Here is a 24,478-nt window from a genome sequence, read left to right on the forward strand (position 1 = left end):
AGAGCGAGACTCCATCTCAAAAAAAAAAAAAAAAAAGAAATTTGTGAGGACAGTACTCAGTTCTCATTAAAGTTTGGTCAAAGCCAGCAGTCTCTCCTGTCAAGAATACATTCAACATTGCAAAATTGACCAACACTTTCAAAATTCTAAGAGAAAATAGTTTCAAACCTAGAATTTTATGTCCAGCAAAACTATTAATTAATTGTCAGGGGACTTTTTTTAAAATTTTTGAATGAGAATCACATGACATTGAATTTATCAGAATCCCTATGTCTGTGGGACACAAAACTGCAATAGTATTATAACTTCAAGATCACCGATAATAAAAAACAAATTTTGATCAAACATGCTGAAGAAAAGACTGAATTGTCTTTTTATTTTTCTCTCTGGAAATTATTACAAACCATTACCATTAAGAAGCACAGTGGCTTTGTACTATGTTAATTTGGCTAGGCTGAACTGTTTTTCAGAATTCCCTTTCTGGAATGTTTCCAAGTAGGCTGGCCACAAGATTTATTTTTTATTTTTATTATTATTATTTTTAGCCGGAGTCTGATCCTGTCGCTCAGGCTGGAGTGCAGGGCTTGATCTTGGCTCACTGCAACCTCTGCCTCCCAAGTTTGAGCAATTCTCATGCCTCACCCTCCTGAGTAGCTGGGACCACAGGTGCGCATCACCATGCCTGGCTAATTTTTGTATTTTTAGCAGAGTTGAGGTTTCGCCATGTTGGCCAGGCTGGTCTCAAACTCCTGACCTTAAGCAATCTGCCCTCCTCGGCCTCCCAAGATGCCAGAATTACAGGCGTGAGCCACTGTGCGCAGCCACAGAGACATTTTTGAAGGTGATTTGGAGGGTGGAAGAGAGGCAGCAGCCGTTTGGTTGCTTACCTGCTGGCTGACCTTCTGGGCATGGGGCAGCAGCTGGGCTTGTACATCCTCCAACTTCTCCCGATCCTCTTTCAGTTTCTCTGACTCCTGGCCCAGGTGTGTGTTAAGCTCTGCGAGGCAGGCCACCAGCTTCTCCCACAAGACACCCACATCATCAAAGTTGGAGACAGTTCTGCTCTGTCCTTATAGGTTCCACCTCATGTTCTTGGACTCTAGCTTGTTCTTGCTCTCCATGGAGTTTTATTTCCATCTTCCTTTCCACCCTGCCTGCCCTGCAGATTTCAAACTCCAGCATCAGATACAAGGTAACAGCCTTACAAAGCATGCTTAGTCAGCTTCCACAATTGTGTAAGGTTGAAGCCCTATAGCAAATCCATTGAGAGAGAGATAGACAGAGAGAGAGAGAGAGAGAGAGAGAGAAACATATCCTTCCAGGAGGATCTGCTTCTGCTTTTGATTAAAGGTCAGCTGATACAAAGGTCTTCAGAGATACAACTAAAAGTTCAGGAGAAAATTACTATAAAGCAATGTCATGCAGTTTAGTGTTAGACTGCTTTCCTGGATTTTGTCGTTTGTGGTAATTGTTACCATTTTCAAAAACTGCAATTTGCTGTGATTTCTTTTCTCACATTTCTTTGATGTCTAATTTTCCATTTGTGCTTCTGTATAATTGCATAATTTTAGGCCTCAGGATCAGGATCCTCTCCTGCTTCTCTAGAGAATGTGCTCCATCAAAAAGAGAGAATAAACCAAGAAGGGGAAGATAGAGGATCCAGAATCAGGGATGATGGTGCACGGAAGTCTGAAGATGACAGCTGTGCATCAGGCCTTCAGCAACTAGGATGGGAGCAGAAGGATGGGGGGCTCTGGGAGTGTCTCCAAGAAAGAAAGAGAAACTGATCAAATAGATAATTTTTAAAATAGATTGAGAGGAAAATACTTCTGCAATAAATTTTGGGATATCATAATAGAAACTAAGAAAATAAACACATGAAACAAACAAACAAAAAAAACCAAGGTAATTATCAACCTCAGGGAGAACAAAGGTTGTATGAGAAAAGAAATAAAAACAGAATTCAATACATGGATCAGCTGTGAACTGTGTTTGCATAATTGTTACAATGTAAACATTGGAAAAATCATTTCAGCAAAAGTTGCAATTTAACCATATTGGAAGGATGAAAGGAGAGTTGAGTGTATGTGTGTCTTTGTGAGAGAACTAATTTATTCAACCTCCATAGGAAGTCAATAGGTAATACACAAAATTGAAAAAATAACATGAAAGCATGCTATTTTTGAATATGGTAGGAAATAGCAGAAAAAACTGAAAATGTTGAAAGTGGAAGGGAAAGCACTAGGAACTGGAATCTGGGATAAAGTATGGGACTGTTTTCTTATTATAAACCTTAGAGAGTTATTAATTAAAATGAATTCTAACACTAGGAAAACATATATTAGGAATATATTTTAAAAAAGAAACTGGGAGTGAGCATATTAATATTAGAAAAATAAATTCAGGGCCAGGTGTGGTGGCTTAGGCCTGTAATCCCAGCACTTTGGGAGACTGAGGCGGGAGGATCACTTGAGTCCAAGACCATCCTGGGCAACACGGTGAAACCTCATCTCTACAAAAACCACAACAAAATTTAGCCAGGCATGGTGGTGCATGTCTGTAGTCCTAACTACTTGAGAGGTTGAGGCAGGAGGATCAAATGAGCCTGGAGGGCAGAGGTTGTAGCGAACAGAGATTGTGCCACTGCACTCCAGCCTGGGTGACAGAGTGAGACCCTCTTTCAAAAAAAAAAAAAAGAAAAAAGAGAGAAAGAAAGGAAGGAAAAAAGAGAAAGTCAATGCGAAACACAATAAAAAGAACAAGAACAAGGAGGCTACTCATATTAAAAGATACGATAGTTCACCAAGAAGATACAATAGGCACAAACATTCATGCATCTACTAATACAGCTTTGACAGAAATATAAAGAGAAAACAAATCTACAATCAAAGTAGGAGATTTCTAATACACCTCTCAGAAGTCCACAGGTCAGATAGAAAATAAGTAAGCATGTGAATGGTTTGATAAAAATTAAGTATATTGATCTTAAAAGTAATATAAAATATCTTACCCAATAATTGGAAAATACATATTCTCTTCAAGCACACATAAAATTTTCAGAAAAAATTAAACACGTACTAGCTCACAAAAGAAATCAATAAAACTCAAAAAACTGAAGTCATGCACGACATCTTCACAAACCACATGTAACAAAATTAGGGCTAAAAAAAAATAAAGAAGAATAGGCCAGGCGCGGGGGCTCACGTCTATAATCCCAGCACTTTGGGAGGTTGAGGAGGGTGGATCATGAGGTCAGGAGTTCGAGACCAGCCTGGCCAACAGAGTGAAACCACATCTCTACTAGAAATACAAAAATTAGCTGGTCATGGTGGCATGCTCCTGCACTACTCCCAGCTACTCGGGGGGCTGAGGCAGAAGAATTGCTTGAACCCAGGAGGTGGAGGTTGCAGTGAGCCGAAATCATGCCATTGCACTCCAGCCTGAGCAACAGAGCGAGACTCCATCAAACAACAACAACAACAAAAACAAAACAAAACAAAAAAAGAATATTCAAATAAAACAACAGCAACAGCAACCACAAAATGATCCTGAAAAGTTTTAAATATATATATAAATATTCTTGGGTTAAAGAGAAAATTCAGACAAGAATTACAAACTTTTTATTGTGGTGAAATACACGTAACATGACATTTTCACGACTTTTAAGTGTACAGTTCAGTGGCATTACGTTCATTCATATTGTAGGGTAATCATCCATCCATCCATCTCTAGAACTTTTTCATCATTGCATACTGAGATGCAAACTTTTACAAGAACACTTAAAACATTACATAGTAAAACTTGCAGTATTTATCCAAAACAATATGCAGAGGATCTATAACCAATGAATTCACTCAAAAACAATAAATATTTAAAAAATTAACTAAGATCTCAACTCAAAAAGCTAGAAAAAAGAAAAATAGATAAATCCAAAGAAAGTAGAAAGAAAAATACTGGTAAAGGTAAAAATCAGAAATTAATGAACTAGACTGGATGCAGTGGCTCACACCCATAATCCCGGCACTTTGGGAGGCTGAGGCAATTGGATAAATTGAGGTTGGGAGTTCAAGACCAGCCTGGCCAACAAGGTAAAACCTCGTCTCTACTAAAAATACAAAAATTAACTGGATGTAGAGGTGCGCACCTGTAATCCTAGGTACTTAGAAGGCTGAGTGAGGCAGGAGAATCACTTGAACCTGGGAGGCGGAGGTTGCAGTGAGCCGCGATTGTGCCACTGCACTCCAGCCTGGGTGACAGAGCAAGACTCGTCTCAAAAAAAAAAAAAAAAAAAAAAATTTAATGACCTAGACACAAAAAGATGTAGAGTTGATTAATAAAAATAAAAGCTAGGTGTTTTTTGAAAAGACCACAGCTTGGGAATCCTAACAGAAAAAAAGACAGGAGACATAAATAACAACATTAGGAGTGAAAATGAGGACATGATCATGTGAATAAATAAAAATAAGGACTGGTTATAAAAATAACATTTAAAACATCTAACTTGGTGTGGTGCCTCTCACTTGTAATGCCAGCACTTTGGGAGGCCAAAGTGGGAGGATCACTTGAGCCCAGGAGCTCGAGACCAGTGTGGTCTCAACATAGTGAGATCCTGTGTCTAATAAAATAAAATAAAATAAAATAAAATAAAATAATTCTACCTGGAGAATCCCAAGGAAAATACTACAATTTCTTACAATCAATAGCTTGTTCAGCAAGATTGCAGAATATAAGATCAACACAAAAATTATCACTTTTTATATACTAATAATGAACACCCCCAAAGAAGTTGGGACATAATTTTTTTTTTTTTTTTTTGAGACGGAGTCTCACTCTCCCACGCTGGAGTGCAGTGGCGCGATCTCAGCTCACTGCAAGCTCCATCTCCCGGGTTCACACTATTCTCCTGCCTCAGCCTCCTGAGTAGCTGGGATTACAGGTACCACGCCCGGCTAATTTTTTTGTATTTTTAGTAGAGACGGGGTTTCACCGTGTTAGCCAGGATGGTCTCAATCTCCTGACCTCATGATCCACCTGCCTAGCTCGGCCTTCTAAAGTGCTGGGATGACAGGCGTGAGCCACCATACCCAGCCAAACATAACAAAATTTGTACAGATCTGCAAGCTGAAAATTACAAAATGGTGATTAAAAAAGTCAAAGACAACCTAAAGAAGTAGAGAGACAATATCATGTATTCATTGTAAATATGTTTATGGGTTTAATGCAATTTCTATCAAAATCCCAGCAATGTCTTTGTCTTTCTTTTGTAAACACATATTTGTTTATTCTAAAATTTATATGGAAAGACATAGCCCCTAGAATAACTAAAACAATCTTACAAAAAAAAAAAAAATCTAAAGTGGGCAGAACCACTCTACCTGATATTAAGCCCTACTATGTGGTTACAATAATCAACACAGTGGTGGAGGCACAGATACAAAAATCAATGGAATTGAATAGAGAACCCAGAAATAGACCCACCCAAATATTTCAAACTGATTTTTTAACGAAGGTGCAATAGCAGTTCAGCAAAGGAAGGATAGTCTTAACAAATGGTGCTGGAAAGACTGGACATCCACAGACAATGGGTTCTCCATCTAAACCTCACACCTTATATAAACATTAACTGGAAAAGTATAACTTGCAACTATAAAACTTTTAGATGAAAACATAGTGGAAAATCTCCAGGATCTAGAACTAGGCTAAGAGTTCTTAGACTTGACATCAAATGTATGATCCATAAAAGGAAAACTTGATAAATTTGACGTCATCAAAAAGTTTTAAAAAGTCTTCCCCTGTGAAAGACCCTGCTAAGAGGATGAAAATACAGGCTACAGAATGGAAGAAAATATTTGCGAATCACATATCCAGCAAAGGACTAGTATCTAGAATGAATAAAGAACTCTCGGCCGGTCGCGGTGGCTCAAGCCTGTAAAGTATGGCATAAACCCGGGAGGCAGAGCTTGCAGTGAGCTGAGATCCGGCCACTGCACTCCAGCCTGGGCGACAGAGCGAGACTCCATCTCAAAAAAAGAAAAAAAGAACTCTCGGCCAGGCACAGTGGCTCATGCCTGTAATTCCAGCACTCTGTGGGGGCTGAGGCAGGCACCTGAGGTCAGAAGTTTGAGATCAGCCCAACCAATATGGTGAGACCCCATCTCTACTAAAAATACAAAATTAGCCAGGCGTGGTGGCCTGCACCTATAATCCCAGCTACTCGGGAGGCTGAGGCAGGAGAATTGCTTGAACCTGGGAGGTGGAGGTTGCAGTGAGCCAAGATTGTGCCATTGCACTCCAGCCTGGGCAACAAGAGTGAAAAAAAAAGAAGAAGAAGAAGAATATATAAAGAACTCTCTAGTATCTGGAATACATAAAGAACTCTCAAAAATCAACAGTAAAAAAAATCCCCCAAACCTGAGAATATGTTAGATTACATGGCAAAAGGGAATTCAGGCTTCAGACAGAATTAAAGTTGTTATTTAGCTGGCTTTAAAATGGGGAAATTACCCTGGCTTATCTGGGTGAACTCATTGTGATCACCAGGATCCTTAAAAGTGGAAGAGAGACACAGCAAAGAGAGACAAAGAGATGTAATGACAGAAGCCAAGTCCGGAGTGCAAGGGGAAAAACAATGCATACATATATGGTCACCTCACTGATAACAAAGGTGCTAAGGTCTGACTTATAGTGGGGGAAAAGATAATCTTTTCAATAAAAGGTGTTAGGTCAATTGAATATCCACATGGGAAGAAAATGAATCTTGACCCCACCTCACTCCTTATTACAAAAGTAACTTCCACATGCTTTGTAGATCTAAATAAAAAAGATAAAATAATAATGTTTTTACAAGAAATCATAGGAGAATATTTTCATCATCTTGGGGTGGGCAAAGATTTCTTAAATATGGTCCCAAAGAGTTCTAACCATAAAGAAAAAATTGATAAATTGGAGCACATTAAAACTAAAAACAGCTCTTCATAAAAAGATACAAAAAGTGTGAAAAGAGAAGCTGAAGAGAGAGGGAAGACATTCTGTACAGAAAGCTCATACCCAGAATATATGAAGAATTTCTACAAATCAATAAGACAAAGACAACCCAATGAAAAAGAGAGAAAGACAGTTTATGTAAGAGGGTTTTCAAATGGACAGGAAACAATAGTATTCAATTTAATTAATTGTCAGGGTAATGCCAATTAAAAACACAATGCAATACCACTACACACCCAACAGAATGTCTAAAACCAAAAGCAGACAATACTGAGTTTGATGAGGACTCTCACGGCTGGCGCAAGTGTAAATTGGTACATATTGAAAAACTGTTTGGCAGTATCTACCAAAGCTGAGCATATGACAAGACTTCAAACCATTTGTGGAAAAATGGAATTAAAAGATAAAAATAAAAAATATAAACTTTATTTCTCAACATAAGCTCCATGAAGTTCAAGACACTTTTGTAAGTGATGATACCAGCTATTTAGTCCACCCCTAAAGAACTGAGGGTCCTGGGAATTTAACCATGTCAATGCTGTCTTTTAAATATTGTTAACTAAAGAAAAATGGGTGTTTTAAAAATATTTTTCTTAAGGTTAGGAAACAAAAAGAAGTCAGAAAGAGCCAAATCAGAACTGTAAGGTAGATGGCTAATGATTTCCCATTGAAACTCTTGCAAATTGCCCACTGTGATGAGGGGAATGAGCAGGAGCATTGTGGTGGAGAAGGACTCTCTGGTGAGGCTTTCCTGGGCATTTTTCTGCCAAAGCTTTGACCAACTTTCTAAAAACACTCTTTTAATAAGCAGATGTTATTGTTCTTTGGCCCTCCAGAAAGTCAACAAGCAAAATACCTTGAGCATTGCAAAAAACTGTTGCCACTGACTGGACCACTTCCACCTCTTGGTAGCCATTGCTTTGATTGTGCTTTGTCTTCAGGATGGTACTGGTAAAGCCATGTTTCATCTCCTGTTGCAATTCTTTGAAGAAATGCAACAGGAATCTTAATCCCACTTGTTTAAAATTTCCAATGAAAGCTCTGCTTTTGTCTGCAGCTGATCTAGGAGCAATGGTTTCAGCATCCATTGAGCGGAAAGTCTGCTCAAATTAAATTTTTCAGTAAGAAGTGTATAATAAACTGAATCAATTGACATGTCTATGGTATTGGCTATTTTTTGTGCTATTGTGAGTCCTCTTCAATTAGAGAACAAACAAGATTAATTTTTGGCCAGCACAGTGACTCATGCCTGTAATCCTAGCACCTTGGGAGGCTGATGCAGATGGATCACTTGAGCCCATGAAGTTGAGACCAGGCTGCGCAACATGGTGAAATCCCATCTCTACTAAAAATGCAAAACATTAGCCAGGCATGGTGGCGTGCACCTGCAGTCCCAGCTACTTGGAGGCTGAGGTGGGAAGATCACCTGAGCTTGGGAAGTTGAGGGAGCAGTGAGTTGAGATCACATTATTGCACTCCAGTCTGGACAATAGGAGTGAGACTCTGTCTCAAAAAAAGAAGATTTTTTTCTCCAAAAATTGACATGAATGGTCTGCTGCTGTGGGCTTCATCCTCAACATATTCTTATTCCTTCTTAAGAAAAGTTATCCATTTGTAAACTACTGATTTCTTTGGGGCATTTTCTCCATAAGCTTTTCCTAAGGCATCAATGATTTCATCATTCTTCCACACAAACTTCACCATAAATTTGATTTTCGTTCTTGCTTTGATTTTAGCAGAACTCATGTTGCTGTAATGGAGGCTCTTTTCAAACTCATATCTTATCCTTCTTAGAGCCTCAAACTAGATCCTGTTCAGACATGTTATAACAAGTTAGTACAAGTTAGTGAAAACATTTTGAAATCATGGTTAGTTTTTTCATAATATGCATTTTTCATGTACATTTTGAAGACTCCTGGAATACAAGAGGTTCCAATGCAGGCAAAACTAATCTATGGTATTAGAAGTCATGAGAGTGGGGATGGAAGAGTGACTACGAGGGAGCATGAAGACGCTGCAGGAGTGCTGGTAATTTTCTTTTCTTGATACAGGTACTGGTCATAAGAGGTATTTTCTCTTTATGAAAGTACTTTCCTGAATGTATGTTAGACTTCAACAAAAATTTAACCAAAAAGGTATACACCTTATGACATGGCCTCAAAAATATACAATGCAATATGAACAGAATTACAAGAAATAATTGACAAGTCTGAAATCATAAGAGATTTTTAACATGCCTCTCTCAGAAATTAATAAAACAAGCAAACAAAAAATTAAGTGAGGAAAGAGAGAATATGTAATCAATAAAATTAACATGCCTGATCTAATGAAGATATAAAAATCATAACCCAATAACTCAAGAATAAATATTCTTCTCAAACTTATATAAACATTTACAAAAAATTGACTACATCCTATTCCTCCAAGCAAGTTTTAATAATTACCAAATAATCAGCATCACCCAGTCTGTATTCTGACAATGATGTAAGGCAAGTGGTATCAAAAACAAAAGTGTCAGAAAAAAAACACATACATTTGAAAATGTAAAAGCCCATGTCTAAATAATTCATGAGTCAAGGAACAAATCTCATGGAAATAAAATATTTAAAACTAAACGGCAATGTAAACACTACCCATCAAAACTTGGGGAATGCTGTTAAAGCAGTACTTAGGAGAACATTAATAGCTGTAAATGCATACCTTAAAATGAAGAAAGTTTAAAAATTCATGAATTCAGAACTGAACTCAAAAGGTAAACACTGAGAGGTTTATTGTTCTGAGTCAGACGGAGTCTGTGCCTTATGCCACTGCAGTGGCACCAGAGAGAAAATGATGATGTTGGTACCAAGGGGATCTGGGGCAGCTTCACAAAAGGGTTCCATGCTCCAGTGTGGCATTCATGAAAGCAGCAAAGGACCTCTGCGCGAGCACCCAGTGGGAGCTGAGTCATGCCTGCAGACCTCCTAGACTCTACCCTAGGAAGCACCACCTTCAGGCTGGAGAGCTGCTCCACAGGCTAGCTCTTCATGCAGACAGTGTGGAGTGATGGCTCCCCTGGATTTACAGTTACACCTTGTCCTAGGAACACCCAACAGGAGTGGCATTGCCAGTTCTGCAGTGAGACTGTACCTAGTGACCATCTGACTTGCCCCACGTGACGTCCCCTCTCACAATATCCCAGGACCACCGCAGCTCAAGATGAACAGGAAGTGAGCCCTAGACACCGGGTGGGATGTGGATGATGGGGATAACACCCTTCCTGTGCAACTGGGGAGACTGAACTGAACCAGGTGGAAGCTCCTTGAGTCAGGGTGATGTTAATGGCACTGCTGCATATTTCCATACACAGACATGCATGTTTATAAGTACATGCAGAAAATGATCTGAAAAGATACATGGTATCAGGCGGGGCATGGTGGCTCACACCTGTAATCCCAGCACTTTGGGAGGCCGAGGTGAGCGGATCATCTGAGGTTGGGAGTTTGAGACCAGCTGACCAACATGGAGAAAACCCGTTTCTACTAAAAATACAAAAAAATTAGCTAGGCTTGGTGGCGCATGCCTGTAATCCCAACTACTCAGGAGCTGAGGCAGGAAGATCGCTTGAACCCGGGAGGCAGAGGTTGCAGTGGGCTGAGATAGTGCCATTGCACTCCAGCCTGGGTGACAAGAGTGACACTCCGTCACACACACACACACACACACACACACACATTGAGGTATAACAAATTCAATAAAGTACACAACTCAAGTGTGTAGCTGGTGGATTTCTACATATGCATACACCCATGTAGCCACCACCCAGATCAAGATATAGAACATTTCTAGCATCTCAGAAAGCTCCTTTGAGCGCTCTCCTAATCCCAGTTAGTACCTTCCAACTTTTTTTTTTTAATTATACTTTAAGTTCTAGGGTACATGTGCACAACGTGCAGCTTTGTTACATATGTACACACGTGCCATGTTGGTGCACTGCACCCATTAACTCGTCGTTTACATTAGGTATATCTCCTAATGCTATCCCTCCCCCCTACTCCCTCCCCACAATAGGACCCCGTGTGTGATGCTTCCCTTCCTGTGTCCAAGTGATCTCATTGTTCAATTCCCACCTATAAGTGAGAACATGCGGTATTTGGTTTTCTGTTCTTGCAGTACCTTCCAACTTTTTCCAACAAAAATTAGTCTTGCCTGTATTGAACTTCCTATAAATTAAATCACTCATTCCATAATCTTTTGTGTCTTTCTTCTTTCGCTCACTGTGATGACGTCCATGTTGTGTGTAACTGCAGTTTGTTCTTCATTGCTCTGCAGTATTCCAGGGTATGAATATACCACAGGTTACTTCCTCCATTCTACTCTTGGATATTTAGGTTGTTTCCAATTTGGGGCTATTACAAATAAAACTGCTATGAACATCATTGTACTTGCAACCAGCAAAGGACTCTTCTGTCTTTTGATGGATGTAAACACTCATTTCTATTGGGTATATAGCCAAGAGTGAGATTACTGAGTCAGAGGTATGTGTATCTTTAATATTCCTAGATTTCCAAATATTTCTCCAAAGTGGCTATACCCACTTACATTCCCAACGGCAACCAAAGACAATTCTAGTTGAAACATGCAGTGGTGTGATCTCGGCTCACTATAGCCTCCGACTCCCAGGTTCAAGCAATTCTCCTGCCTCAACCTCTGGAGTAGCTGGGATTACAGGCGCATGCCACCACGCCTGTCTAATTTTTTTGTATTTTTAGTAGAGACAGGGTTTCACCATGTTGGCCAAGCTGGTCTCAAACTCCTGATCACAAGTGACCTGCCCACCTTGGCCTCCCAAAGTGCTGGGATTATAGGCACGAGCCACTGCACCCGGCCTGCATTACTTTTATAATCAGAAAAAGATAAATGCTATTTTGAGAAATAAGAGAAACAGCAAGAGAAATCCTTTTTCTAGACAAACTCTATAATTAGCAGCAAATTTAAACATGTAGAAAATATATTATTCTACACTTCACTGGTTTGTAGAGGCTTCAGGAGGAGGTTTGGCTTGGCGACTAAGAGCTCTGGCATTGGAGTCAGATAACAAAAGGACAAACTTCAACCCTGCAAATTGCCAGCCGTGTGATCTTCAACAAACTACTAACCCTCTGTGCTCTTTCGTTTCTTTGTCTGTACATTATAATAATAACATTACCTCACAGGATCACTATAAGGAATGACAAAATAAAGCTTGTAAGATCCATAGAATGTGCCTGAAATATAGTAAGAGTCCAATAAATGTTAGCTACTATTGGTATGATTAGTATTTATACTAATATTAGGTGGTGACTATTAGCATTCTTAGTCTAGACGTGTGGCAAGCCTCTATTATTAAAAAGCATTTGGTAATTAATTCTCCATTCCCATTCTCTCCCCATTTCGACACTGATCAATTCTTATGAAGTTCCTTGGTAATTTATATAATCATAGAAATTTTTCTCTCAAATGGTTGGATGCCTTGAATGGCTTTTAGACTCAATTTAAGAAACAGTTTGTGAATGTTGCTGGGAGAAAATGCATTTAATTTGCCAAAACCAAATTAACTCCTAATACACGAGGGAATACATGTAAGCAGTAAACAGTTGATAAAAATATAAACACTTTTTCTCTCCTTGTTCCATGTGGACTTAAACTTAATTATTAAATTTACATTCACATGTCCAAACAAAGCACACACAATTAGCACAATTTTCAAAATCATACTGTCTTTAAATCCCATAAATTACTTATTCAACCATGGAATGATACAAAGTCTTTCCAACTAATTTAACCCAACAAGTTGGTTTTATTTTTGTCCTCATCATGGGGACTTTGGATGGCTTTTTAAAAAATCCATATCAAGTCTCATTAGGAACACTGGTCATATTTTGAACAAAACACTAATATTGCAAAACATTTTTAAATTTAATCTCTTCTATATGCCAGTCACAGCAGATCTTTCATTTTCAATATAATGTTATTCTCTATTGAATCCTAAGGCAAAATCTTATCATTGAACAGATAGGTGTGAGTAGCTACATTTCAAATGCAATCAATTAATTGACACATTACAACTGAAATGGCTCCACTTGCTTCCTCCCAACTGTCCAGCAGAATTTCTCTTGTCGATACCTTTATGTTGGAAACTTATAAGGTAAAGGTATCTGTTAGATCAGACTTGGCAATTTATGGCCTCAACAAGGGGCCTTTCTTATGTCCTGGTACTAGGGCTTGGCTTTCTGCAGAGTACAGGCTTGGATTTCTGCAGAGAAAGGAGATTCCCCAGTTTTTCTTGCTCTGTGCTTACACAGTCATGGTCCCTTCTTTGCAGGTGACGCCTCCTGTTGTGCAGTCAGCAGGTCCCTTTTCCCCTATGGAGTGTCTCATAACTGGGGCTCTGTTAACAAATGTGGGGCAGGGTTGTCATGGCAAGATGCCACTCCATTCCCTCTGAGATGTTTCCTCAAAATGCATTCCACTGAGATCCAGGAGGAAAAACTGAGATGACCATCAGGGAGTCACAAGCCATATGTGTACTGACAACGAATCTTTGGAGATGTTCGCTTTAGTTGTGGTTGTTATTTGGATGTCATGGATGGAGGGCTGCATTCCAGACACAAGATCTGGGACTAGAGGACCCTACCCCAGCTGCTTCTTTCTCAAAGAAGCCCTGCCTTCCTTTGTTCTTTTATAGTAATGGACTTTAATGATCTTCAAGATGGTTCTCATTTCAGCTGATCTTTAGGAAACATGTTGGGGGAGGAGGCACTCTTTTCATATCACCTTTCTTTAGACAGGTTTCTGATCCTATTCAAGGCCACATCCCGGCCATCTGGTTTCTGTAGCTCAGAGAATTACTGCTCCTGATAAATTGCTCTGAGTTCTGAAGCTACTGCTGTCATATTGCATTCTCCAACCATTTACCAGGTCTCCCAAGACACACACACACACACACACACACACACACACACTCCTCAAGCCGTTAGACTCCATTTCCATGTGGTATCCAAATAAGTTTTACAGCAAGATACACTGGAGAGAGTGAAGCTAGCACAGCACATGAAGCATACAGGAAACGCTCAAAAAAGTTGTACTGAATGGAAAGCCTTGGAGCCAGGGACAGAGGGTCGGAGGTGGAGATTACACCTCCACACCTGGCAGGTTCTCCCAGAGCACTTGCCACTGGCAGTCAGGCCTGAGGGGTGGAACCCAGGCAGAGACACATTTTAAACTGCTAAACAACTGATTCCCTGGAAGAGGGGAGCGAGATGTGAGCTCCCCATCCCTGGACAAGTATAAGCCAAAGTTGTACAACTACCTGATGGGGATACTGTGAAAAAGAATTCAACCTCAAATTGGTAGTTAAATTGGAACAACTTAGAACAGAGAGGAATGAGGGAGAGGAAATGAAAGGAAGACATTTTATGTTAATGTAATTAAATAAGTTAAATTAGTTACATTTAAAAAGAGGTAGGAAGGAAGGCCAGAGGCTGGGGACCGTTCTGTGCATGTGCCCAACCTTTGGAAAGAAACTAGAGTGTTCCTGAGAGGGCTGGGATCTCAGTGGGCAGTTGGCAGAGTGTCCCAGCACCCTGGTCCTTGGCCTCCAACACTATTCATTCCTGCCTGTGAATGGAGCCTTTGGGCCTGGCCACACCCAGAAGGCACAAGGTCTAGCTGAGTAGTGTTTGCTAATACATTAGGATGTGTGGCTCCAGACAAAGAGGGGCAGAGCTTTCAGCTCCCCTCCACCTGCCCTAGTGACACTCAGGATCCTAGAGGGTCTCGAGGAGGGCCACCAATTCCTAGGGCAGGCAGGGAAAGGAAGGGGCCTGTCTTCCCACTAGAGACCCATGACCAGATGATTGGGTTGCATCAAAACTGCTGAGCACTCACTGGCCCCAGACAGGCCTGTTCCCAGAAGCAATCATGTCATTGGATTCCTAACTAGGCCTTAGGAATTGGGCCAGTCCTTGTCCCCTGCTCAGAGGTAGGATTTGCAGGTAGAACAAAGCAGGCGTCTTCCTAAAAGATAATATTCCTGGGTTGTGTCCCAGGCAGTGGGGTGGACTGCAGTGTTGGGCTGTGACCAGGGGCAGGGCTCAGGCTGTGGCCCTCAGAGGGAATTTTTCTTGAAAACAGCTTTGCTGGTCTGGGAAGGGAACCTGGGCTCAGGCCCCAAGAAGTGTCACAGCCACCACCTATGCCAGAGGACAGACCTGAGGCTGGGATAGGATGCCGAGCATTGGAACTTGGGCCTGTTCCCAGCCTGGACTGCTCCAATTAGGAAGACCCACAGAGACAGCAAAAGAGGGCAAGAAATTGGAAGCAGGAAGAAGGGAGGGGGGAGGTAGAATCTTTTTCTGCTTCCCATTTCTGTTGCTTTCTTCTTCCACCTCTCTTCCCTGCCTCTTCCTATCTTAGGGGGATTCAGCTGAAACACACAGCAGCCCAACCCCTGTGTTTTAGGCTGGGCAGGACCACAGCCTCTCTTCTTGATCCCCCTGTCTCTCCTGTTCCTCACCCAAGAAACCCCCTTTCTAGGACTATGAAATCAGTGTGTTTTCAACCCTGATTCCACAGGTGCACCCCCTTAGCACACCCTGACGGTTGTCCATGCATCATTCACTGAGTGCTCCCTACCCACCCACACAACACACACACTTGGCTCCCAGGCCAAACGTGCCCACTTGCTCTGGGCAATCAGCCTGGCCAGGTTCTCCCCTTTTCCTGCTTTACATCGTTTGCCCGCTCTGTACTTTGTGTTATTTGTGACTTCTCCTGTGCAAGCCACAGCAGTCTTGTCCCTATGAATCCCATTCTCTTCCCATCGGCTTCTCAGGGAACTCAAAGGCTGATGTGGAGACACAGAAAGTGGGCAGTGTGACACCACACACAGCCACACCCCACTACACCGACAGTCTCAAGTGAAAGAGGGTGCCGCACACTCTCGAGTGCAAACGTACGTGGACGCACACTCAGACTCCCTGTGTTTAGGGTCTGCAGACACCCGCCCTCCTTTCTTGCAACCTCCCCCCTACTCACTTCCAGCCTGCCCTCATTTTTTGTCACCCCACCCTGGAGCTGGAGACACCAAGAGAAGGGTTGGGTGCAAACACCTGGCAAAAAATCACGGGATGGTCACACAAACACGAAATCACTCAAAAGATACCAACGGGAGGTTGGGGGGGGGGTGCGCTCCTTCCTTCCGTGGTTTCCTCCTTCATCGCCCAGGCCTCCTCCCTCTGTCCCCTGGCAAAAAGTCATCGGGCCCAGCTCAAATCGATTGTTTTATTGACTGTTTGCATACAGACACGTTTAGAAAAGGGCACGGGCTCCGGGGGCTACTCCGTCCCAGGCCCGCGCTTGTGCTGCGCTTCGCGAAGACGGCAGATCCCGAGGACTGAAACTCCCCCCACCCCAACCCCGACGCTTTCTTTCAAAATGGAAAAAAGAACCCCGCCCCGAGTCGCCGCGCCGCGCCCCTCCCCTTCCCTCCCTCCCCGCCCATCTGCACCCCCGCCCGCCCCCCTACACTACACCGTCACACTTTACAGGACACAGACTTTTCTCCTACAGGGCACGCTTGTCAGGGACTACACGCCGGGCAAACAACGATTCCCGCCGAAGCAGGGGCGGGTGGGGCGGGGCGACGCGAGGACTGAGACACGAGGACAGAGGGGCTCGGCTGCATCCGGATCCCACCGCACAGTCGCACAGTCACGCGCAGGCTTTGTGCGAACTAGGGCGCGAGCGCTCCCGAGAGCTGTGGCCGGGGAGGCCACAGTCAGCTTCCTCCGCCTCCGGCGCTTTCCAGCTGGGTCTGGGTTGGGTGGATCCGCGGGAGCGGCGCTGTTGGGCGCACAGACCTCCGGAAAGCCCAACACACGGACGACGAAATTGGCCCGGGACCAAGTCCACGCGCTCAGCCGCCAAGAGGCGCGCGGTCCTGCGGCGCTTTAAGTTAGGAGAGAGACAACAGAAAACGCATTCCCTCCCTACCCCCCGACACACACACCCGATTTTCCCAGAGGCTGGGAATGGGGTGTTAGCACCAGACCCGAAATGTCGCTGTCTTTGAAAACAACGAAAACAGGAAAATCTGAGCGCGGAGCTGAAAGGTGCCCCAGGCACCGGGCTGGACTCCAACAGGCCAGAAGTGGGGTGGGGGTGGGAGGACAGAAGGATTTGGTTGCCTGCTGGGAGGTGGCTTTGGAACTAAAAATTAGGGGTTGCCACGAATCCCGGCTTCTGGGAGTAGGGATTGAAAGGGAGGAGGGGCCGGACGCAGTGGCTAACGCCTGTAATCCCAGCACTTTGAGAGGCCGAGGCGGATGGATCACCTGAGGTCAAGAGATGCAGAGCATCCTGGCCAACATGGTGAAACCCCGTCTCTACTAAACATAGAAAAAATTATCTGGGCGTGGTGGCGCGCGCCTGTAGTCCCAGCTACTGGGCAGGCTGAGACAAGAGAATCGCTTGAACCTGGGAGGCGGAGGTTGCAGTGAGCCGAGATTGCGCCACTGCACTCTAGCCTGGCGACAGACCGAGACTCCGTCAAAAAAAAAAAAAAAAAAAGGAAAAACAAAGAAAGAAAGGAAGGGGGAAGGGAGGGGTCGAAGTGCGACCCCACAGCACTCCACTGGCAGGGGCTGACCCCGAAACCACGGCGTTACCGCGAGGTTTCCAACGTCTTCGCTCGTTTCTTGTGGCTCCAGAGCCCACGGTGGGGCGGACTGCGGGGCAGATTTCGCAGATAATCGCGTTGGGAATGGAGGGACATAGATATTGCCCATCGTCTGCGGGTGGAGTCTTGCATGGAGTAAGAGAAACACTGTGCTTGGCGGGTAAGGGGATTCAGCCCGCAGGGAGAATGGCAGCCGTGTGTAGCGGGGACTGGTGAAATCGGCCCACTCCCTACTAGAAGTCCCTAGTAGTCAAGGTTGCGAAGTGGTAAGGGGGAGGACTAGGTGAAGGTTGGGGACGGGGGACATAAGTCCTGCCAGCCCTAGACTGCTGCTCCCAGGCACCCTAGGTGGAGGTCGGGAATGGGCGGGCCGGACGGGCCGAGGTTCAGCCTGCCGTCTGCCTGTAGTTGCCATTAATCTCCTGGGCGATGTTGACCGCCTCGGCGCCCAGGGGCAGCCGATCGCTGTACTCAGAGCCCGCCTCGAACTCCTCTTGGTTGGCCTTGGACCGGGACTCCACCAGTGAGCAGGCCGCCAGGCTCTCTTCTCTCTGCAGGTCCCCACTTGGGTCTCCCGGCTCCGCGTCTTCATCAAGGCCCTCCCCCTGTGCGTCCTCTGGTTCCTCGCCGCCCGCCTCGCCGCCTGCCGGGTAGCTTTTCTCGGACTCGAGGTAGGAAGCACGCGGGTCGAAGTCCGCGGCGATGCGCTTCTCCATAGGATCAGGGGCCTGAGGCCGCAGGATCAGACGGTAGGGCTTGCCCGGGTGTTTAGCCAGCAGATGGCAGCAGGCGGCGCCCAGAAGGGGCACTGTGGCCAGCACCAGGAGGAATACGCTCACTGCCACGATGACCAGCAGCGATGGGAGCTCCTTCTTGGTGGAAAACACCACTTGCACGTGGCAGGCTTCGCCCGCCAGCGCCAGGCAGACGGAGTAGTTGGTACCCGGCCGCAGGCCTCGGAACCAGTAGGCGTTGACGCCTTCCTCTACGCGGGACCACTGCACTGCCGCCCCGCCCTCCGCTGGACACAGATAGAGTAGGCGCAGGGGTCGCCGCCCGAGTCGCCGGTCTCCGCCAGCCCCGCCGGGCCCAGGGCCCCAGCGCGCAGCCAGCGGCGTCAGCTGCACCCGCGCCTCGCGCTCTGCCACATCCAGCGCGATGACGCCCAGCTCGAAGACGTGCGGTTTGAGCTCTGCGCTCTGGTTGAACGCGTGGTTAGAAACGTACCGAGAAGGATCCCCGTTGCCACAGCGCTGCTCCTCCGCCGGGTCCGCGAGGATCTGGTCTTCGGCCTCCTCTCCCTCACCTGTGTCCTCCTCCGGTTCCGTCTCGGTCTCCCCAAGAATGCTGACCTTGGCTAGGCCTTGGCCTTTGATTTTGCCCTCGGGTTTGGAAGGCAGGACGCTGTTGCCCCGGCCCTTGCCTGTGGACTTGCGCTCAGAGGTCGGGGCCTGCCCGTCGGGTTCTCCCCCGGCGCCAGGCGCGTGTTTTGGGGGCCCCGTTGCTGCCACCGCCACACGTACTGACGTAGAATTGGTGCCCAGCTCATTGTGTGCACGGCAAGTGTAGACGCCCGCCTCCTTGGCACTCAGGAGGGGGACCAACAGGGAGCCGTTTGCGAGGGCCAGGAAGCGCGGTGTGGCTGGGGGCGCGGGCCAAGCGGGTGCGGGAATCGGCGTTGGGGCTTGGGTCTGCGTCAGCAAGTCCCCATCTCCATCTCCCTCTCCTTCCTCCGTCCCAACCCCATCGTCCTCCCCGCTCAGAACTGGTGGCTCTAAGATTACGGTGCCACCGGGGATCTGAAGTTGCCATTGCAGGCGGGGTGTGGGGTGGCCGTCGGCGATGCAGTGTAACATGAACGCCAGTCCTGCGCGCAGTGGGGTGCCGGGTGCCTCAAGCGGTGGCTCGGCACTCAGATGCACGCTGGGCGGTGCACAGGGCAGGGCGGGCAGGCGGTGCACCGGCACCCCCTGCAGCGCGGGAGGCGACGCACAAGCAATGGAGTCGGGCTCGGGTAAGGACACCCGGGTGCTCGCGGCCCAGGCCTGCAGCCACACAAGGCCACAGCCGCAGTGGAAGGGATTGTGATAGAGTTGCAGGTGCGACAGCGCGCTGAGCGCGTCGAAGGTGCCGGGGGCCAGTGTACGCAGCCGGTTGTTGTTGATGCGCAGGGAACGCAGGTCGGGTAGCGCACCCAGTGCGTCCCGGGGCAGAGAGCCCAGGCGGTTGTGGTTCATTTTGAGCAGCTGCAGCGCGCTCAGGTTGCGCAGGTCGCTCCACGGAAAGCTGGATATGAAGTTGTGGCTCAGGTCGAGGTTCTTGAGCTGACTCAGCACTGCCAGTGCGCCTGGCTCCACGGTGCGCACCTCATTGTGCGCCAGCCACAGCGACGTGACCTGTGTGACGTCGGCGAAGGCCCCGCGCCGCAGAACGGTGATCTTGTTCGCGGACAGACTAAGCGTGGTCACGTTGGCAGGCAGTCCTTCTGGCACCTCGCGCAACTCTTTGTAAGCGCAGTCCGCGAACTGGTGAGCGTACTTGTCCACGCAGGCGCACGGCTCAGGGCATGCTCCAGCCCCTCCTAGAAGCGCCCAGACCAACCACAGGGCCCGAAGGGGGAACATCACGGCTCCTGCAGATGGAAGCCAGGGGAAAAGGAAAGAAGGTGACTCACTGAACCCTAGCTTACCTCCCCTATCAAGCTCTGCCTCCTCAAACCCGTCTAGCACAAGTTCCAGGACTCAGGTAACCTCCTCTATGGCCAGGAGCCTCTCTTGGCCAGAAGTGAAGGTCAATAAAAATCTGGAGGTTCAACGGATACTCCCTCCCAGGGCTCTAATTTCCTTTTCCGGCGGCCCGGTACATCGCTCTTTTTTCCCTTCCTACTCCTTCCTTCACGCTGGAGCTGGCCCCTCCGTAGGCTCCGCAGCTCGTCCATCTCCAGCGGGCTCCTCACGGACCCCTCTCTGTGTTTCTAAGCCTTAGTTTAACCCGGTGAAATGGATCCTACCCAGGAAGGACATTTTTGTCGGAGACTGGCTGTCCTCCCTGGAACCTTTGTCCCACATACAGCACTCGCACACACGCCCATTCAGGCGCACAACAATACAAACAGATGCGAGGCTTCATCATCAAACCGCCAACTTCTGCAGGCGTTTGGAGGACCTGATGCTCAATTAGGAGGCTCACAACACATTTCCTAAACTCACAAACACATATGCACCCAGACACGGATACAATAGACCCTGGAGACCTTATTGTTCTCTTAACTGAACCGGCATTTGTACAGCGTTTTCCACCACGGTACAAAGCGCTTTCCTGTCCATTGTGAGAATTAACAGACACAAGGACACAAGTCCTCACACGAACCGACCCATCCACAAGAACGCAGGCATGCGCCCGTGTGTGCAAACAGCCCTCCACTGTGATAAAAACCCAGCAGAGAAGCAATAGGAGGACCTGCACTGCACGGCTTGAGATGTGGGATCTGGGGAAGCCCATCCCCATGCCCTTCTGCATCTAAGGCCGAAGTCACCTGCCCGGGGCTGCAGCTCCTGTGAGGGGAGAAGACGGTTGCTCTGCCAACCTTCCTTATGGGGAAGGAGGTCCTTCCCCCATGTTTGGACCAGGTGTGTTGGGAGAGTGGTCACTAGACCTTCCTCTCAGGTCCCCCAGGCGGCTCCCATTGGGCAGAGGCGTCCTCAGCCAACAGGTCATGGGGCTGCCACTAGCTAATGAAGCTGGAGAAGGTGAAAGATTCTGCGCCTTTCTCCACAGCTCTGCGGTGCCTAAGGTCCCCCTCTCCATAAAACCTTAAGCCCGGTCACACAAATGAACTTGCACAGACTCCCTGCCCCCTCTGGAGCGCCTGTCAGGTTTGGCAGAGCCCCTCCCACACCCTGCCTTTGGGAACCTGCTCCTTCACTCTGCCTTTGCTCTTCTGGGAGGTTCCCTTCCCTCCCTTCTCAGTTCCTCCCAGACAGCACCCCCCCCCAGCCCCGCACCCCATGGGGTGCTCTAGGCTGGACCTACCCTCACCTGGGTCAAGGTTGTGGGGTGGCCCCCATTGCTTACCCAATATTCGCCGACTCTCAGTAAATGTCCTAGGGCTGAAACCCCTTCTCCAGACCCGGTGTGGCAGAGCAGGAAAGATAGCCCAAGGAAGATACTCGCATGTGTTGTGGCTGGGGGAAAACGGGGGGCGGGGGCAAAGAAAGGGACAGGTAAGTTTGGGGACTCGGTGGCCCCAAAGTACCACTTCAGTTTTTCCTTTTGCGTCCGTTCCCCCCACCTCTCTGGCTGCAGGTTGGAGAAAGTCCTTGCGCGCTCCAGGGCCTGGCGGGGACGCGCATAGCCTCTCCCGCCTCCTGCTTGGTCTACTTTTGTTAAAGCCACGGAGACCCTCCCCAAGGCCACGACAAGTCGGTCATAAGGGGCATCCCACGCCCACCGTCCCGGCTGTGCTCTTCGCAGCCTACTACACCCCCCATAACCCACGTACCCCCACATTTACACAGCCGCTGACGTTGTTACTGTCCCTCATCACACCACCTCCCCCCTCAACGTTCAAACACATTCGCGCACACACAGTCCCTCACACCCTCCCCAGAGTCGACCTTGGCACGTTACAATCATCCATGGTCAGGTAATAATCGCATCAATGTGTTCAGTCCCTGCTACATTCACACGCATTTTCACGGGCACACCTGCATACGGGACACTTACCGTTCTCCTCTCGCACACGCATACACACATTCACGCGAACTCACCCTCACGCGCCTGTCCCGCCAGCGCCCGCGAGCTTCACTGCTAATTGAATGCAAGCCGCTTTTACGCCCTGCAACACGTGAGACAAACCATCTTTGAGGAATTTGGGGGAAGGAAAGCCGCGCGGCTGAAGTGGGGTGGGGGAAGGAGTGTCTTTGCCTTTAAACTCTTTTTGCAAATGCAGGCGGTGGCACCGACAGACCTCGAGCCGGACCCGCGGAGCTGCGCGCAGCAGAGCTCGCGCGGACCCTTCCCTCCCGCACCCCCCGCTGCTAGCCGCCTCCTCCCCGAAGCCACGTTCAACACGATGCATAATTGATAGTGTTAGCAGAGCGCCGCGCCCTCCCTACCATTTTTGCCTGGATCTGGGCTGATATAAGCCCTAGTCTCCCCCCGCTGCCGCCGCCCCAACCCCCCTCCGCCCCGCCTGCTAGTCTAACCCGAGACCAGAACGCACAGCCCTGCAGGGCGTGCTGGGAAGGGACGCCCCCCTCCCCAGCCCACCGTAGCCCTGCCCAACCTCTTAAACCGGAACTCTTTACATCTGGTCTTTTGTGGCTAAACCAGCGCTTGAAGCCCACTGCCCGACTCGTTGGCCTAAGCGCACCGCGGGACAGGTGGAGCAGGGGGAAGCTCTCCCGAGCTCACCCAAGCACCTCACTCCAGGTCTTGCCTGCTCCAGGAGAACGGGGCACGGAAGCTGCAGCAGACAGTAGCACAGATAAGGATGGTGTCAAAACGTCCGCTACTCTTGAGCACGGTGGGCTGGGGACTTCAGGCCTGAGCATTTCTCCCATCCCTGCCCCCCATATCTTCCCAGCCTCTCAAGCAGACACTCGGTCAACCCCACACGCACTATCCCCCAAGCCGCGGTGGCCCCCCACCGCCCCGCCGTCTCACACCCTCACTCAACAGCCGGCTTCAGCAGACTCGCTGTTCCCGACTCTCGCTCCCTAGTTCTGATGAAACCCCGACATTTCTTTCAGCGACGAGGAGGCGGAGGCGCGGCGATGTCGAGGCATTTGGCTAAAACCCGGTTTCCGCCCCCCTGCGCTGCCCACGTTAGCCCTGGAGACGGCTACCGGCCAGAACCAGGAAAGGGGTTCAGGCTCCGGGAGACACGCAGAATCCCCACCCCTTCTGTAACCACTGAGCTCTCCGGGCGCACCAAGTCCCACAGCCATCACCCTGGGCCATGGGGGTCTCTCGTGGTGGGTCGATGGCGCGGGTTTGGGGCTTCCGTGGAGATCAATACCCCGATTTGAGTGTTGAGCATCTTAATGAGCTATGGGAGGGGGTGGGGAAGAGAGACAGGCAAAGAGCGCAGCATCTAAAGAGACCACCTGGCCCGGGGTTCCGAGGCTGCTTTGTAAATTAAATATGAACAGACTGGTGCGCTCACGCTCCAAGCGTCGCTCCCTCTCTCCTACTCCTGCCGTCGCTACAGGCGGCCCAGCGGGCTGGGACCATCGCATCTCGCTTAGCCCCAGTTCAGAACACAGAACTTCACACAACCTGCTCCGGCCTGGGATCCCCCCAGCCCACCCATGGGGAGGGCGCAAGGCGCCTTTCAGGGAAGGTTTCTTCGAGAAGGATCGAGGGGTGAGAGCACTGTGACCCGTCCCTGCCGGGGACCCTTTGGTGGGACAGCCAGGATTGGGTCCCTAGCCTGGGAGTGAGTCCCTGAGGTTTCTAGGCCTTGCGGGGTCGGGGGACGGACGCAGACAGCGGGACCAGCACACCCTTCTTTGTCTGCCGAACAAGGTGGGGGTGGGGACGGGGAGCTGCGTCCTGGGCAGTTGTCCGGGTCTTGGGATCCCTGAGGGGGCGGTCTTGGGAGCCTACGCCAGGGAAGGATCTTAGGAGGCAGGGGCCCAGCAGCTGGAGCTGAGTCCGGTCCGGGATGGCGTGTCCAGGGGACTTTTCGGGACTGAGTGAGGGGCGTCAGGTGGGGAGACTCAAGGCCTTTGGGCCCTCCCCCAGTTTTTACCTATTTTCTTTCTTTTTTGCCTTCCGCAGGGAGGCAGA

General features: G+C 47.9%; 1 protein-coding gene across 7 annotated transcripts; it reads right to left on the reverse strand.

Moving 5' to 3' along the window:
• Nucleotides 1-16,273: 16,273 nt before the first annotated feature.
• ISLR2 (immunoglobulin superfamily containing leucine-rich repeat 2) lies at nt 16,274-24,087 on the reverse strand. 7 transcript variants are annotated; one of them, XM_011932934.1, is made up of 4 exons: nt 23,124-24,087; nt 22,453-22,520; nt 21,758-21,867; nt 16,274-20,315 (listed from the first exon to the last, which is right to left on the reverse strand). In XM_011932934.1, the coding sequence occupies exon 4, from the start codon at nt 20,305-20,307 to the stop codon at nt 18,070-18,072; it is 2,238 nt and encodes a 745-aa protein (XP_011788324.1). In that variant the 5' UTR covers nt 20,308-20,315; nt 21,758-21,867; nt 22,453-22,520; nt 23,124-24,087; the 3' UTR covers nt 16,274-18,069. The 7 variants fall into 7 exon arrangements, with proteins under 7 accessions (XP_011788324.1, XP_011788326.1, XP_011788327.1 ...); XM_011932936.1 differs by having other exon boundaries at nt 23,107-24,087; XM_011932937.1 differs by having other exon boundaries at nt 22,993-24,087.
• Between the last annotated feature and the right edge of the window lie 391 nt (nt 24,088-24,478).

This window comes from Colobus angolensis, unplaced genomic scaffold, assembly GCF_000951035.1.
Source record: "Colobus angolensis palliatus isolate OR3802 unplaced genomic scaffold, Cang.pa_1.0 Scaffold99, whole genome shotgun sequence".
Classification (NCBI taxonomy): Eukaryota; Metazoa; Chordata; class Mammalia; order Primates; family Cercopithecidae; genus Colobus; species Colobus angolensis.

What these genes read in the sequence shown, in the direction of transcription:
- ISLR2 (XM_011932934.1), bottom strand. Translation starts at nt 20,307, where the DNA reads ATGTTCCCCCTTCGGGCCCTGTGGTTGGTCTGGGCGCTTCTAGGAGGG.